Source organism: Ammodytes marinus (genome assembly GCF_949987685.1).
Source record: "Ammodytes marinus genome assembly, chromosome: 7".
Lineage (NCBI taxonomy): Eukaryota > Metazoa > Chordata > Actinopteri > Uranoscopiformes > Ammodytidae > Ammodytes > Ammodytes marinus.
This window is the reverse complement of record NC_137211.1, coordinates 24,690,750-24,706,063: the sequence shown is the minus strand read 5'-3', so window position 1 is coordinate 24,706,063 and position 15,314 is coordinate 24,690,750. Positions and strand designations below refer to the sequence as shown.

Here is a 15,314-nt window from a genome sequence, read left to right as displayed (position 1 = left end):
TGCATCTCTTATTTCAGACAAAGGGACTGTACTCAAGGTGATCAATGTCCCCAAGGAGAGCTGGGACAACATGGAGGAACTTCTCCTGGAAGAGCTGGAGGTCTTCAAAGTAAGAAAACTATAATAATTCTACCTTCTTTTATATTGAAGCACATGCCAATTCATGCATGCTTCTTTAATAATCTGGTATCTAATATGGTTTTCATTTGCTGTACCTCTTCTGCTCTTCAGGATGCCTCATCCATCATCAACATGCAGATCTCCTCAAAACGGGTATGTTTGATTCATATTTCAAATCATCTATCTTTGATGAAAAAAGTACAACACAGAGGCTCCATTTCCATCTAATAGTGATCATTGCATTAGTAGGGTCAGTTTACTGATTGCCTTAGAATGGTAATCCCAGAAACATATAACTGCCTAAATGTATCTGCATGTTCATTGTTGGATGCCGTACCAAAACTATACTGGAACTCAAGGAAGGCAGTTTTGTAGGCTCAACAATTAGATACAGGGCTATTGGAGAGCAGTGACAGTGTGGGGTATTTGGGGTATGAGTGGGTTTGGAGTCAGCATACTGTAGCACAGTCGACATGGAGTAAAGCAGCACCAGTTGGCAGAGGAAAACTGGTTGATTCAGAGGCAAACCGAGAGACTGCCAGATGTGCAAAAAAAAAACATTTGCACAGTCCTGGAACCCATTTGTGTTTTAAAACGTGTTCCTTCCTACTATGTCATCACAGCAACAGCTGTATCTGGGCTCAGACACAGGCATTGCCCAGGTTCCCCTTCACCGCTGCAGTGTGTATGGAAAAGCCTGTGCCGAGTGCTGCCTTGCCAGAGACCCGTACTGCGCCTGGGACGGAACATCCTGTACTCGCTACCTGCCAAACACAAAGAGGTCTGTGACAAAAGCACTAATGACACACACCAGATAACAATTAATCTGTATATATTGTATCAAAGTATTGTATTTATAAGTGTATACATATTATAGAAGAAAAAAAAATCATAATATACTGCAATTAACTCATATTAATAACATTTACAGGCGTTTCCGTCGACAGGATGTAAGGAACGGAGATCCAAACACCCTGTGCTCTGGAGGTATGATTTGAAAACCTATAGCTCTGTTTGGGTTGTTAAAATGCTATCATGAAATCTGTAGTAGCTGTGAGCAGTATTGTGGACTGCCTGTTGCAAAGGTTCATTCAATGAATTGAGAACAAAGCCTCACTCTGATGCTGCTTTGACTCACAGACTCCTGGAATCTGACATCTCACTGTCCCCTGCCCAAAAAATTCCAAATGCTTCCACCCTTCACCCCTGTCGACCTCTGTCCCCTCAAACCACAATACCAGCATTCTGTGGCTATCTTTCTTCATGTCACACAACTGAATCAGACTAATCGCTCAAACTGAAGGAGCTCCTGGTTAATACGATTACATCATGTGGCACGTAAGCAGGGGTTGTGTAAGACTAATGGGGGTCGAGGTAATTGTCACTGATGAGAATGAAATTGCCACAAAGCGCTGCTGGTCACCAGAACTAAATGGATTTTATTTGGATACAATCAAGGTCTTGATAATGGATATATTTTGTAAATCGGATTAATTATACGCTGTAAATTTGAGTACATTTACTCACACTTAAGGCTACATGTAAGATTTGGGACGCCGACACTGATCCTTTGTCATCACTAAACCCCATCACTCATATTGACAAGATAATGACTAAGCACTGCCAGGACCACAGGAGTCCTTGTGTGATGTTACACATGGAGCGTGTGACCAAATATTCAACAATGGTCTACAGGATACTACATTTAATGATGTTTGTGTGGCTGCTGATGGGAAAGTGCACTACAAACTGAGGCTACCATCAATTAGTAGGGTCATAACACAATAGAGTGGTTACAACAAACAAAAAATAGTTTTAGTTGACTAATAATTAATTTAGTTCACATATTTTTCATGTGATGCCAAAGTATAATTACATTTTCTCACAAGATTGAAATAGACTGGGTAAATATTCTTATATCTATTATTTTGCATACTTGAGGGAAACTGTTTCCCATCGAGCTTTGCTTTCTTAGCCAAGCATTATCAGATCAATTTGTTTCTCTCCCATGTTATCTAGTCTTTGAGTGGTTCTTTTGTCCAGGTCTTTTTAGCCATTTTCTCTGCGGACCATTCTGCATTGTTGCGTCCTGTCTTGTCTTGCCCTATCCTTCTACTCATTTTTCCCTTTTCCATTCTCTCCTGTTCTTTGATTCGTATTAGTGAGATAATGTCATGGGTTCCTTTTAGACAAATAATGTCCTGTCCTCTGCTGCCTCCTGCAGACCACCATAAGCACCGTGTTGCTGAGAGGACGCTGTATGGAGTTGAGGGAAGCAGCACTTTCTTGGAGTGTATCCCCAAATCACTGCAGGCCAGAGTCACCTGGACCTTCCAGAAGAATCTACACAACCCACGGGAAGAGGTAAGAGGGTTTGGTAAAGAGTGGAGTCAGGTTATGAGGAAAAGATCTGACAAGGACATTGTCAAAGGCAGTTATACAGATGTCATCAGCTCAGAAAGCAATTTTTTTCACCATCTGCAATTTGTATAAACATTATTTGGGTTAGGGTTTAAAAAAATCTTCAATCCTGTGTTAGTCATGAAAATTTGAATCGTTGAATAGTTTTTTCCATTTTTCATGCATTTAAGTCAGTATCTTCTGAGGGCACTGAGAGGACATGGCATCATACGGTGGAATTAAAACTTGTCAAGTCAAAGAGATCTTCAGTACCAATTTCAGTCTTAATTCAAATCAGATTAAAGAACATTCTGCTGACCTTAACAGATCAACTTTAAGATCTTCTAGTCGATAAAATGCGGGCTTTGCACTTTACTCTCCTTTGGTGCAGTGCTGTATCTAGCCACTGTTAAATGCAAAAACTTAGTTTCTATATTCTTAGCTCCTCTGTTTATAAGATAAGAATCATGCACAGGATGAAATTGCAGCAGTGCACATTGTGCAGCTCCAGGATTTCAATGAAACCCTTTTTTCCGTTTTCTAGGTACGTCTAGATGACCGTGTCCTCCACACAGATAGAGGCCTTCTGATTCGCCGGGTCTTGAAGAGAGATGTCGGCATCTACCAGTGCCACGCTATGGAACACGGCTTCACCCAAACCTTACTAGGGATCACCTTAGAAGTTGTACCTTCGGCATCCTCCAATACGCCCTCCGATGCCCCTGTCCGATTGGACCCCCGCAGTGGAGGCGGACCCCCAATGACCAATCAAAAGCTTTGGTACCGAGACTTCATGCAGCTGGTGGACCACCCTAACCTGAGCACCGTGGACCAGATTTGCGAGCAAGTTTGGGCCCGAAAAAATACCGGTACCGACCAAATGGATAAGAGCTTTCCTGCTACGGGGAAGGTCGTTCCGCCTGTGGGCCCCGCTGTCCGCCCGGCTAACAAGAAGTGGAAACATCTCCAGGAGATAAGGAAGGGAAGAAACCGCCGGACCCACGACGGGAAACCAAACCCTCGGAATCCTCGCAGCGCAGGGAACTAACACCGTAGAGGAAGTGATGGAGGGAGAAAAGAATGACTGATACAAAGGAGAAAGTTGGAGAATGAAAGAAAAAAGACTGAAGAACTCCTGGAGGTGTTCGCACATACAGATAAACCCACACACATAAGAGAAACACATGCGGACACACATGCAAAGCACCTCCCGGTCTATTGTGTATATTTATCTATGGATGCCCCCACTATACGGTACGCCCAATCCGCGAGTCCTCGTCCCACTGGTCAGCTCCTGCATGTGCTGCCTTACTGCCCAAAGTGATTCTGCACGATCCCTTTAACACTGTTAGAGTAGTCGAGTCTACAAGCAGGTATGTGGGCGTGAACCCACCAACACACTTACACTCACCAGTAATTCCCTTTAGCCACTGGTTGTAAATGGTAGGTGGGTTCACAGACCAGGATCACCATGTCTTTTGTTGGGTATTAACATTCGCCTTTGCAAGCTACACATGGTGTAGTGGCTCACAATATGAACGCTCACTCTATGGACTTCACCACTCAGATTAAAAACAGCTCAAAAGTTTTGGATGAACTCCCGTCACAACTTTTCTTACCTGAAGATTTCATGCCAAAATGGTGGAATTGAGTCCTGTGCATAATGGGAAGGATTTGAGAAATGTCATACCTGGAAATTGCTGGAAAGTAATGGACTCTAACTGGAAACTCATTTAACTATTAACGTGCAATTGCACAAGCATGCACACAATAAAAAGATAAACTTTTTCAACCCATGTTTCTACATAAACAGATGAATGAATCAACTACCTGTGGTGCTCTTGATGCACATATTTCCAGTAACCACTTTTCACACGGTTCTGTGTCCGTATTACATAATGCAGTCACATAAAAGGCAGAGATGCCAGCCGCGTTGGGCAGCCTGTGGAACAGACCAGCATGTTGCAGAACTTGTTATATTATATAGTAGGTTTCTTAGCGATTTCCTTAGGCACATTAAGGCATGTTGCAGCCAAATAAATCACCCAATACAATGCATTCATGGTTCGACAGCAGTCGTATCTGGCCAGATATGATTATATTGCTTTACTGATTCAAACCACTAGAGAATGAGGGGTGGAGAAACTACTGGCATTCCCTGATGTGAGAGAAAGATGAGATGTTTACAGTATACACAGACAAAGCTGGAGCACGAAAAGGCAATCTCTAAAAGCAAATAGAAAGTCCAGATAAGACCTGGATTACATTTAAAAAGTTTCAATTGGATTTTATGCGGCATTTTAAAATGCACAAACAACATAAGTGCACAATAAGCATTGGAGGGGCATGTAGAGAAATAGTTTTGGCCTGATCCAATCTCCTAAATTCACTATTTATTGGTTTTTATTTTTGGCTGAGTCAAAGTTTTGTGCTATTGAGGAGAAGTCAGTAAAATGGTGGTTTAGGTGGGAAGCATTAATACAATGAAGAGGAAAGATCTTAGTGGGCTATAGTATGACAACCCATCTTTCTGGGCTACAGTACAGTATATATATATTAGCATGATATTTATGAGTTTTATGATTTGCATTCTAAGCGGTACTTCTACTCCTTGCTCTTCTACACTGTTCATGCATATACTTGTTTGTGATAAATAAATATATGCAAATAATATGAGAGGAGTGAGTCACGCCTCCTCATTCAGCGCAGTTATATGCACAGAACCCTGTTCTCCTGCTGTACCCACAATGCATTTCACTGTCTGCAAAATACAAAACCAGAAAAAAAACCTTCCATCTGACTTCATACACTGTTGGGAGCACTTCTTAATGTAATGTCGCAGTCATTAATATTATAGATTTTTGCTGCTTTACGATGTCATCTTTCCTAATGGACAACTAGTACAAAAAGGTCTTCCTTCTCTCTGTGTATTATCTATAAAGAAATTTTGTCTCTTGGTTGTCTGTGCTAACATGGTGTGTGTGTGTGTAGCCTGCCCCCTAGTGTCTATTGTGTGTACTGGCTCGGATTAAGAGCCTACCTGTGGTACGATACTTCATTATATCATAGTCTATCCACATGAAAGAAAGCCTTGTAAGATGAAAAAAACAAACAAACATGCATTTATGTTTTACATTCATGAAATCTCAGTATGATTTTTATGATGAGTTTGTGGTCTAATTTGTGTTGCTGCTCCAATTATTTTTCAATCAGGTATCATAATTTGAAAGATTTTTCAGTATACTGAAATTGGCTAAATTTGGCTTTGGTCCTGAGATAACAGGAGGCAGCACAAACTAGGTCGGTAAGTGGATTTTTAGATGTATGGAATCATTGTCGTTATTTATATACCTTCTTTCTAGAGATGTAATTAACTTTTAAACCGAACTGAACAGACTGACTCCTGTAAAAGGGACACTCTGCATTTTGACACCACATTTAAGATTTGCAGCAAAAAATTTAATTAATGAATTGGAAGAATAATGGAAAATACTGCCTGTCTATAGCTACATGCACTATTTGCATGTTATAGTTGTGTATTCCCTTTCCTTTAATAAGAGATTAATTTACATTGGTAGTGGTGTCATATTTGCTTGAGTCTCCCTTTTAAGGCAGCTGTTGTTTTGTGCTCTTTTGAATTTGCATGACCGATGTTAGTGGCTAACGCGTTTGACAATGGTGCGGCGGCGAGAAAAAGAGCGAGCGAAAGAAAGCACAATGTTGAATATTATTATTATTCCTATGTATTTATGTGCAAAGATAAGCTGATATGTTGTGGTGGATTTTTTTTTATTTTTCTTATAAATGTAGATTTACATCTGTATTGTTCATGTTCTGCTGAAAAGGACCCATCCTCAACATTTCTTGTTTTTGTGGACATTACCAGCCAATGAAAAAACTCCTTCTAAACAGAGTGTCCAATTAGTCTTTGTTGTTCACACAGCCTTCCAATCAACTCTCATGTTGTACCACATGCCATGTGACGCACCCCTGTACGATAGCTGACAAGGAGAGGTTTGTGTATGTGTATAAGTGTGTGTGTGTGTGTGTGTAAGAGAGAGAGAGAGAGATGTGTGTTTGATGTTAATGTGTGTGTATGAGTTTTGGGGGAAAGCAGAGCTCTGTATATAATGGCAAAGGAACAGTGGTGTGTGTGTATAGAGCGGTTTGTAGGTGAAAGTTCAAAGGTTAAAGGCCAAAGTTAACGTGGTGCACTGTAATACTCCCAGAGGTCTTTGTGTAATGTCATGTCAGATTGTTTTTGATTAACACAATAAAAATATGCAGTTACTTAAAAATATTTTGTTTCATCTGTTCTGTTACAGGAGGAGGGAGGGGAATTATGAAGAAATCCTAATGAAATATGACCACTTTAATACTCTAATAATAATCATCATGTTAAGTCATACGTTTGTCTTTTGTCTCTTTGTCCTTACAGTCTAACATATTTATTTGTTATTTTTAATTTCTGCTACTGAGATTTCATAATCGATGATTCCTTTATTTCCACAAGCAAATCATTATGGGCAAATTATTCTTTACACTGGCGGCCTGACATGAAACAAAAACCACTTAGGGGGATGGGGAGGAGGCCTAGGAGATACAATACATTAGATTTGAAATGAAAGTAACATAACATACCATTGGAAATTCCCTGTATCCCAGCTCCCAAATCCAAATAATGTAATCTGTGTTTTGACCACACGGTGGCAGTCAAGTTATGATGTAGCATGGTCCATATCATGAGGTCCCCCCGCACACACCCACAATATTCTACAACGTTTTATTTTCTGTATTGCTGATATACTGTACATAAAGTGCTGCATTTGATGTTTGGCACTTGAAAACGTAAACTCCACATCTTTGATACACATCCTATCATTTGAAAATATAAATCTACTTTAAAATCACACCCCAGCTTCCTAAAGTTGAAAAAAAAAATGAACCATCAGCAAGCCACAGATTACTCTCCCACCTCTGCAGAGGCCAGTCACTGACCTTTTAATCTCTGTGGGGACACTACCTGCTCAGGTAGACATGATAAGAGCTAGAGACATGAAATAAAAAGAAAAATATAAACCAAGCAATATTAATTTCTAGCAATTGCATCATTAGGCCATCAGACTTTCCCTCTCCTCCTAAAGTGCGAAAAGTCAGACAGAGTTTGATTGTTTAAGAAGAAAAGAGATTAACATGTATAAAAGACCAAGGGAAGAGAAATGCACATACTTCCTTGCAGCTAAATGAAACATACAGTCCAGCTCTATTCATTGGGTCCCATGCCCCCCTCTCTCTGTCTCTCTCCCCTCCATCCACTTTGTCCCATCTGTTTATCAGTGTCTCCATCTTTAACATTAGGACCCACATTCTTCATTCTAATATCATGACTGGCCTGTCAGTGCTGGGAACACAGACCCAGACTGGACCGTATACCACACGCACACACACACACACACACACACACGCAAGCACACACGCACGCACACACACGCACGCACACACACACACACACACACACACACGAGTGAGGCCACTTGCATTCCTCTACACATGAAAAACATTCACATATGTTTAAGTACTCAGTGACGCTCATCCACGCTCACACACACACACACACACACACACACACACACACACACACACACACACACACACACACACACTTACACTGATGAAGTATGTGGTCACCAGTCATAAACACAAAATTAAATTGGGACCATATTACTCCAACTGGAAAACCATTAGTTCCCCAGTGTTTTCAATGGGCTTTTCTTTAGGTTCTTTAAGTATTGGTGTGTGTCTGTGCATGTGTGCGTGCGTGTTAAAATGGGTCTGCAGTGGGGTGCCAATTGAGGGCTCATTTCCGTACGTTGATTTTACTAGGTACCAGTTGTGAATTGAGTGTGTGTGTGTGTGTGTGTGTGTGTGTGTGTGTGTGTGTGTGTGTGTGTGTGTGTGTGTGTGTGTGTGTGTGTGTGTTCTTGTGCCTTTGTGGGGACTGAGATGGATTATTACAATTTTATGTGAGGATATTGAATATATGCCCACCTCTACAAATGTGGTCAAGATTTGGTTTTAGAGTCAGAGTCAGGTTTAGGTTAAAGTTAAAGTTAAGCCTAGTGGTGTTGAAGTGACATTTCCAATAATTTGCCGGCCCTTTGGAAGCCATCTCTGTCAAGATAAGTCATCTTGTTGGAACAATTTCATAACACATCTTCACCTCATCACTACCTGTTCAAGATGCTAAAATTGTTTTCAAAAAGACGAAATTTTATTTGTCAAAAAATGATGTGCCTTAATTGATACAGGAGATGAGCATATCCTAAGGGAACACAACAAGAAACCTGGGACAGGACAGAATTAAGGCAGTCAGTGGACATGCACAATCTATTAATTTTTGTTGAGTGGCATGTTTTTTCCAGATGTAGTAATGTTTTAATCTGTCCCAGATAAATTATGTCGTTTTTGCAGCAATACATTGACAGGACGGACAGAAAACCTCCAAATGTGTCCTTATCCAGGTATGTATGTGTGTGTGTGTGTGTGTGTGTGTGTGTGTGTGTGTGTGTGTGTGTGTATGTGTGTGTGTTTGATGCTGATCTCTCCCTTGATGAGTAAAACCAAAATATTTCCATATATAGTTCAATGAATCATAACAGCATGAACCTGACTTCTGCACACAGTGGCCTTTGCATGCAATATAATATCACTGAGACCCCAACACCCCCACCCCCACACACACTCCACTGGTTTACATTTAATTTGTTGCACCGACTGAGAATAGAGAGGACTTTCCTGAAGACATTCCCACGCCATTCTATTAAATGTGAAACATAGACATACTATATAAGGAGCCGATTGAAGGCAGCAGTTCTCTGTTAGCTCATTACAGAATTCAGTCTAGTACTGGAAGGAATATAACGTGGAAGGTACTAAAGTGCAACCAGACCTCGGAAATGGAATTTTTGACACATCATACAATTCATACAGCCCAATAACAGTAAAGCATTTTTGACACTGGTCTCGGTCAGCATTTGAAACACCCTCACAGTATTCAGCATAGTCTAAATGGCATGTGCGCTCCACCATTTAAGCATTAGGTTTGCCCTGCAGTACACTTAAAGAATATAGAAAATGCATGTCTCCCTTTCTGGGAAAAGTCCAAAATAATTGTATCCAAAAACTAATATATGAGTGGAAAACCTGAAAAAAAAACACTTGAATAGACGTCTCCCTGTGTCAAAATAAAACCTTGCCAACAATTGGTTTACATATAAATCCGATTACTGTTATGGCATGGCAGCATCAGTGGAGAAAAGGGGAAGGGATAATATCAAACAGAGGTTCAAAAAATTGTTGTTTTCAATCTTTTTCAAGCATTGTGACCATACATTACCCACTGATTCAATAAGAGCATGTTTAGAGTCTATAAGCTGCTGAGAGGCTTCCACTGCATGGGCTGCACGAGTAAACACTATTCTCCCTCTGCACGCAGGACTGTTTATGTTGGGCTTTTAAAACGTGAAATGGGAGAATGTGTATTCCCTGTGATTGACTGCCTCGTACAATAAACAGACCGTATGGTGCAGGTCCAGTGAAGCATTAAAATACATTAGAGCCAAAATGCCACTGATTCTATTGATATAAAAGTAATTTAAACTCATTGGGCTGCGCTGTTCAAAAGCATGTCTGAATAAAAAGGGGAGTCGGCTTCTTGTGTTACATGTCAGGGAAATAGACCAATTAAAGCTGCCAATCAATCAAGCAGTGAACTTTTTCACTCAAGCGACTGTAGGCCCACAGCCACACAACACACACACACAGTGATTTAACTGACTATTAGAGTAACTTGATGAGGTAATTAAAACAATCAGTTTTGGTTAATTTCTGGTTGAGAAGGGGACTTCAGGAAACATAGAAATATAAATAAACAGGATATAGATTAAATAGATCCCTTCAATTACTAAATAATTTGATACTCCTGGAACAAATAATCCCCTTTTTTTTAGCTGCAATGGTTTTGTCCTAAGGCCATCAGAGTTCTCCTAGAATAACATTTCTCTTCCATTTGAAAATGTTGGTTAAAAGGCCTTTAGATTTGTCGTAATGTGTGAAAAAAGAGGGCTATCTTGCTTTGATTCAATCATTTGTTATTACTTTCAATATGAGTTCCTCCTGATTGTATACAGATAGTTGATTGGCAGGTGTGTGTGTTGGAACTTCATTAGTAACAGTGAGATGGTGGAACATTATACAAAGCTCAGGCATGGAAAACTCCTATTTTACTTTGTCTTCCAGCATTACTCTTTAAAAACAATACAATTGTGAATTTCAACATGTTTAACTCCATTTAGCTTCTTGGATACCTAGCTATACATTATGCGGAGAAAAATAGACACACAAAAACACACACACACACACTCACACAAGCACACACACAAACACCAGCCGCCGCTGACAGGTGGAATGATTAATGAGCCTAATTAACAGTGATTACCTTGGTCATTAGCCTAAGCGAGTTAGCGAGCCTGTTGACACAATGGAGACAGGGCTAACTGACCGGAGTCACTCATTCATACTGTCTCTCTCTCCTCTCTCTCACACACACACCACTGCTTCACTCACTGCACTTGTGACCAGCACTGCTTGATTTGCGGTGATGGAATTCTCCCAACTTGACAACTTAAAACCCTTCAACAACAGTGAAGAAAGAGAGAAAATAAAATAAACTAAACAGAGGAAAGAGCATGGAAAAAAGACAAAAGTTAGTTTAAGAACAATCTTTGACGGATAGAATGAAAAATATATTTAGAGGAAGGGATGTTTAAAGGCGTTTTTGACCCAGGGTGCTTAGAGTTCAACAGTATGGGATAGATTATCCTTCTCAGACATAAACATACCTTGAATTAACTCCAATTACTACCTTCCACCGGCCAAGTCATTTCACTAGAGTTTTAACCGTGTAATGAATTGGCTTGTCTAATGCCAGCCTCTCCCCCATTCTCTGTTATGTCAGGTGTCGCCACATGCTGTGTGCAAGTATGGAGCCTGGCAGTTTGAATATCACACTGTTATTTAGCTCTATTTGAAAAAAAAACGTATATGGAGTAATAATGTACATGTGCTGACAGAAAGTGAAATGTCCCCTGAGCAAAATGGGGTTATTTAATCATCTGTGTAAGTGAAGGCACTGCCGCTGGGTCCCCAAATCGCACCTCATTCAAGCACCTCTTCACATGGAAAAGCTAGTGCCGAGTGAGACGCTCATACCTCATACCTTTGTCCTTCAGTGCCTTAAAAATTGGTACATATGACCGTTCCAAAAATGACTCACAACAGCTTTCTGCCACCTCCGAGGTTGAAGTCAGAAATGTTCTTTTAGGTTTGTGGTACTGTGGCACTGTAGCACACACACATGGGTGGATGACATACTATAAACCCCAAAAAAAGGTTAAAAATAAATATTAAAACATTTGACATGAGAATTAATTAAGTTTAGTTGTACTGATTCTTAAATTTCTCAAAATGTTTGTGGTCTTTTAGATTTTTAATTGAAATATGTATTTATTAACCAATTTGTTTGAGTATGTGCTTAAAATTGTCATATGGTGTGACATGCAAGTTTTTGTATTTAAATTATAATGGGATATACTTTTCTTAAGTATACTGGTTTTATCACAATTCTTCATCTTATCTTCATTTAGATTAAGCAATGCATTTCCTTGTACAAAAACATTACATTTTGCATTATGTTTCTTAATCATTGCCCAATGTTAGACATTTGTCATAAATGTTTTGGTATATTTTAGATTAATTCCAATATATCCTGTTATAAATCTAACAAAACTACTTGTCAGTATAGCTTATAGTATTTTCCATGTGTTCCGGTGAGATTTTATAATTAATCACTGAATAAATAAATTATAAAGCCTTTTTATCTTCATCATTTCTCAACGTCACACCAAATGATATAGTCACACCAAATGATATAGTCCCATCATTGGATGAACCACACCACATTTCAATAGATTTTCTATTAATAATTTGATATTTTGACACCACTCAAGTAGGTAGGTATTGGGGTTGATTGAGTATCCAGTACTCAGAAGAACAACAGTAGTAATGTACAAGTAGTCGCCTTATTTCATGTGATTATGGACCAAATAATATGTCATTTTATGATAGCATGCTAACAGTGTAACAACTGTAATTTCACAACATAGATATAAACGTAGTAATGACGAAAAAGGTATTTATCTTTGTCATTTATATGAAAAAAGAGTCACAATAAAAGACACTGAGAATTGGTATGGAATTGGGATTGCAGAAAAGATTTGATTTATGCAAAAAATGACAACATCCAGCATGCCTTGGTCCTTCTGAGATGTTTTCTGTACTTCCTGATCAAACAGGGAACTCTCCACCCAAAGGTGTACAAGCAATTACACATTTAAATATCACAATTTGGTGTCACACCATATGACATTGATTTCTCGGACAACATCTATTTAATCATAGCTAATTCAAAATATTGTACCTAGACTTTAAAAAGAACTAACTCCCAAATAGACATCTGTAAGATCATTCTGTACTTTTTTTTAGAAGATTTGCATTTGTTTTACTTAGTTTTATTCAAGTTTAAAATGTGTGAAATGTGGTTGGGACAGTCACACCATATGAGCTTCTTCTAGTTTGGTTGAAAACTGTGAAAATGTGAGTGATGTATAACATTAATGTTCAGTGTGTCTACGTAAAGCAACATGGTCTGAACCACATAAGAACATTTTTTGACAATTTTTTAAAAAAAATATGTGTTAGACGCTTGGACACAAAAAAAGCCACGTCACGTCATCCACCCACATACACACATACACACATGCACGCATGCACGCACGCACACACACACACACACACACACACACACACACGCACACACACATACACACACACACACACAGTATAGGGAGTTTAGCAGAACAACCAACGTCCCAGCCAGACCACATGTGTGCGCGTATAGGGAGCATGACTTCCTGCTGGTCACACCTTTAGGAAGGAACTATCTGTGAGTGACTAGAATGCTTCACGTACACACACACACACACACACACACACACACACACACACACACACACACACACACACACACACTTCTCCCCTCTCACCAGGAAAATCAATACACTCTGCACACAAAAAGTAAGTGAGGTTTAATCTTTAGAGCAATAAACAGAAAGCAGGACTAATCATTCACTTCAAATAACAATTCTTCACATTGCAGCAGCATGTGTAATGTATGAGTGTGTGTGTGGCTGCAGAGTGTGTGTGTGTGTGGGGGGGGGGAAGGTGGGGGGAATGATTGAATCAATATGTGTGTGATACAAACTCCAGAGGCAAATGGATATATAACAATATGAGAGAAAAGATGGAGAAGTTTGGTTAATTAAAGACACTCGATTAACTATAGCTCTTGATTATTTTTCTATTTCAATCATCTTTTCATCATGAGGCTTTGGTGTTTTATGCATACCTTTTTATAAGCACTTTTTTATGTTGTATTCATACATTTTTGTTAGGCCAATGAAGCGACAATGAATTGAATGGGGGAGGGGGTGAGTTAAATTGACATTTTTACAACGTTAGCAATATTGGCAAGTGTGTATGACAAGTTTTGGTCTCGGGTGGGCAGTTCCAGAGGTGCCTGCTCTATTACCCAGCTGTTGCAGCTATTGCACGCACGCACGCACACACACACACACACACACACACACACACACACACACACACACACACACACACACACAGACAGAGTCTTATGGAGGTCTTGAAATGGAAATAGAACAGGAAGTGAACCGAAGGTGTGTTTGACGGTAAACAACAAGTGGTATGTGAGTTGTTGACCTGACTTCTGGCATGCAAGTGTGTTGGCTTGTTTTACTTCCACCTTTAAATAACAGGTTGTTTGTCCTTTTTCCAGTTGTTTATCCCCCTCTGGGTAATAACAGTACCTCTTTGTGTCTCTCTCCATCAGTTTCTAATACCAAAAGGATGACTCTTTCAGCAACACCACATGGAAACACATGTTATCCGACTGCGTTTGCAACAAACATCTGCTTAAGGCTGGGGATAATGTTCCTGTATTTGTTGAAAAGAATCTTGCTAATGCCAGGAAATTACGGGCTCAAACATCATTAGTGGTGCCTGCTGTCGAAAGGCTGCATCCTGAATACTATGACCACGCAGCAACAGCAAGTGGATCATCTGCATGGTATAGACAAAAGCACTGATGAGTGGTGATTCATCACTGTATATATGATGGTCAGGATCAGGTCACATATTGGGAAGTTAAATACTCTTCAGGGTGATGGACTAACAACAGTCATATGTATTGCTTTAAAGATTTTACCTCTGTATCTCAATAAGTTCTCTACTGTATGTGACTTTATATTGAAAAGCAACTAGAGAGAACGTTAATATCAAGGCAAAAGGTTGGTAACCAGAAACCGTTTAATTGGTTAGCTTAAATATACAAAAATCCATTTAAGTGAGTGAGAAAACAACTCAAGATGTAGGGATCATTGCATCATGCAATGAGTTTGAAAGGCAACATCACAAAATGATCCCCCTGAGGAGAGGCTCAGCTCATACATACTCATATTCCAATAACTGCTAAAATGAATGTTGCTATTTTTTCAAGCCACTTGTGTTTAAAACTGAAATGTGCTAAAATAATGATGCAAGTTAATGTCCCCGCCCACATAGTTTTGGTAACAGAGCGGTTGCTTGTGGGGTTCGTTCCA

The 15,314-nt window shown here is 39.6% G+C and overlaps 1 protein-coding gene across 2 annotated transcripts in view; it reads left to right on the top strand.

Annotated features, from left to right (window-relative positions):
• sema3b (sema domain, immunoglobulin domain (Ig), short basic domain, secreted, (semaphorin) 3B) overlaps positions 1 to 6,810 on the top strand; it is an 89,482-nt gene extending 82,672 nt beyond the window's left edge. For both annotated transcript variants that reach the window (XM_080031899.1, XM_080031898.1), the window contains exons 13-18: positions 18 to 109; positions 232 to 273; positions 744 to 901; positions 1,052 to 1,107; positions 2,345 to 2,484; positions 3,065 to 6,810. In XM_080031899.1, coding sequence (XP_079888025.1) covers positions 18 to 109; positions 232 to 273; positions 744 to 901; positions 1,052 to 1,107; positions 2,345 to 2,484; positions 3,065 to 3,568 — 992 coding nt within the window. In that variant the 3' untranslated portion in view covers positions 3,569 to 6,810. The remainder of the gene's footprint in view (positions 1 to 17; positions 110 to 231; positions 274 to 743; positions 902 to 1,051; positions 1,108 to 2,344; positions 2,485 to 3,064) is intronic.
• Positions 6,811 to 15,314: the final 8,504 nt, after the last annotated feature.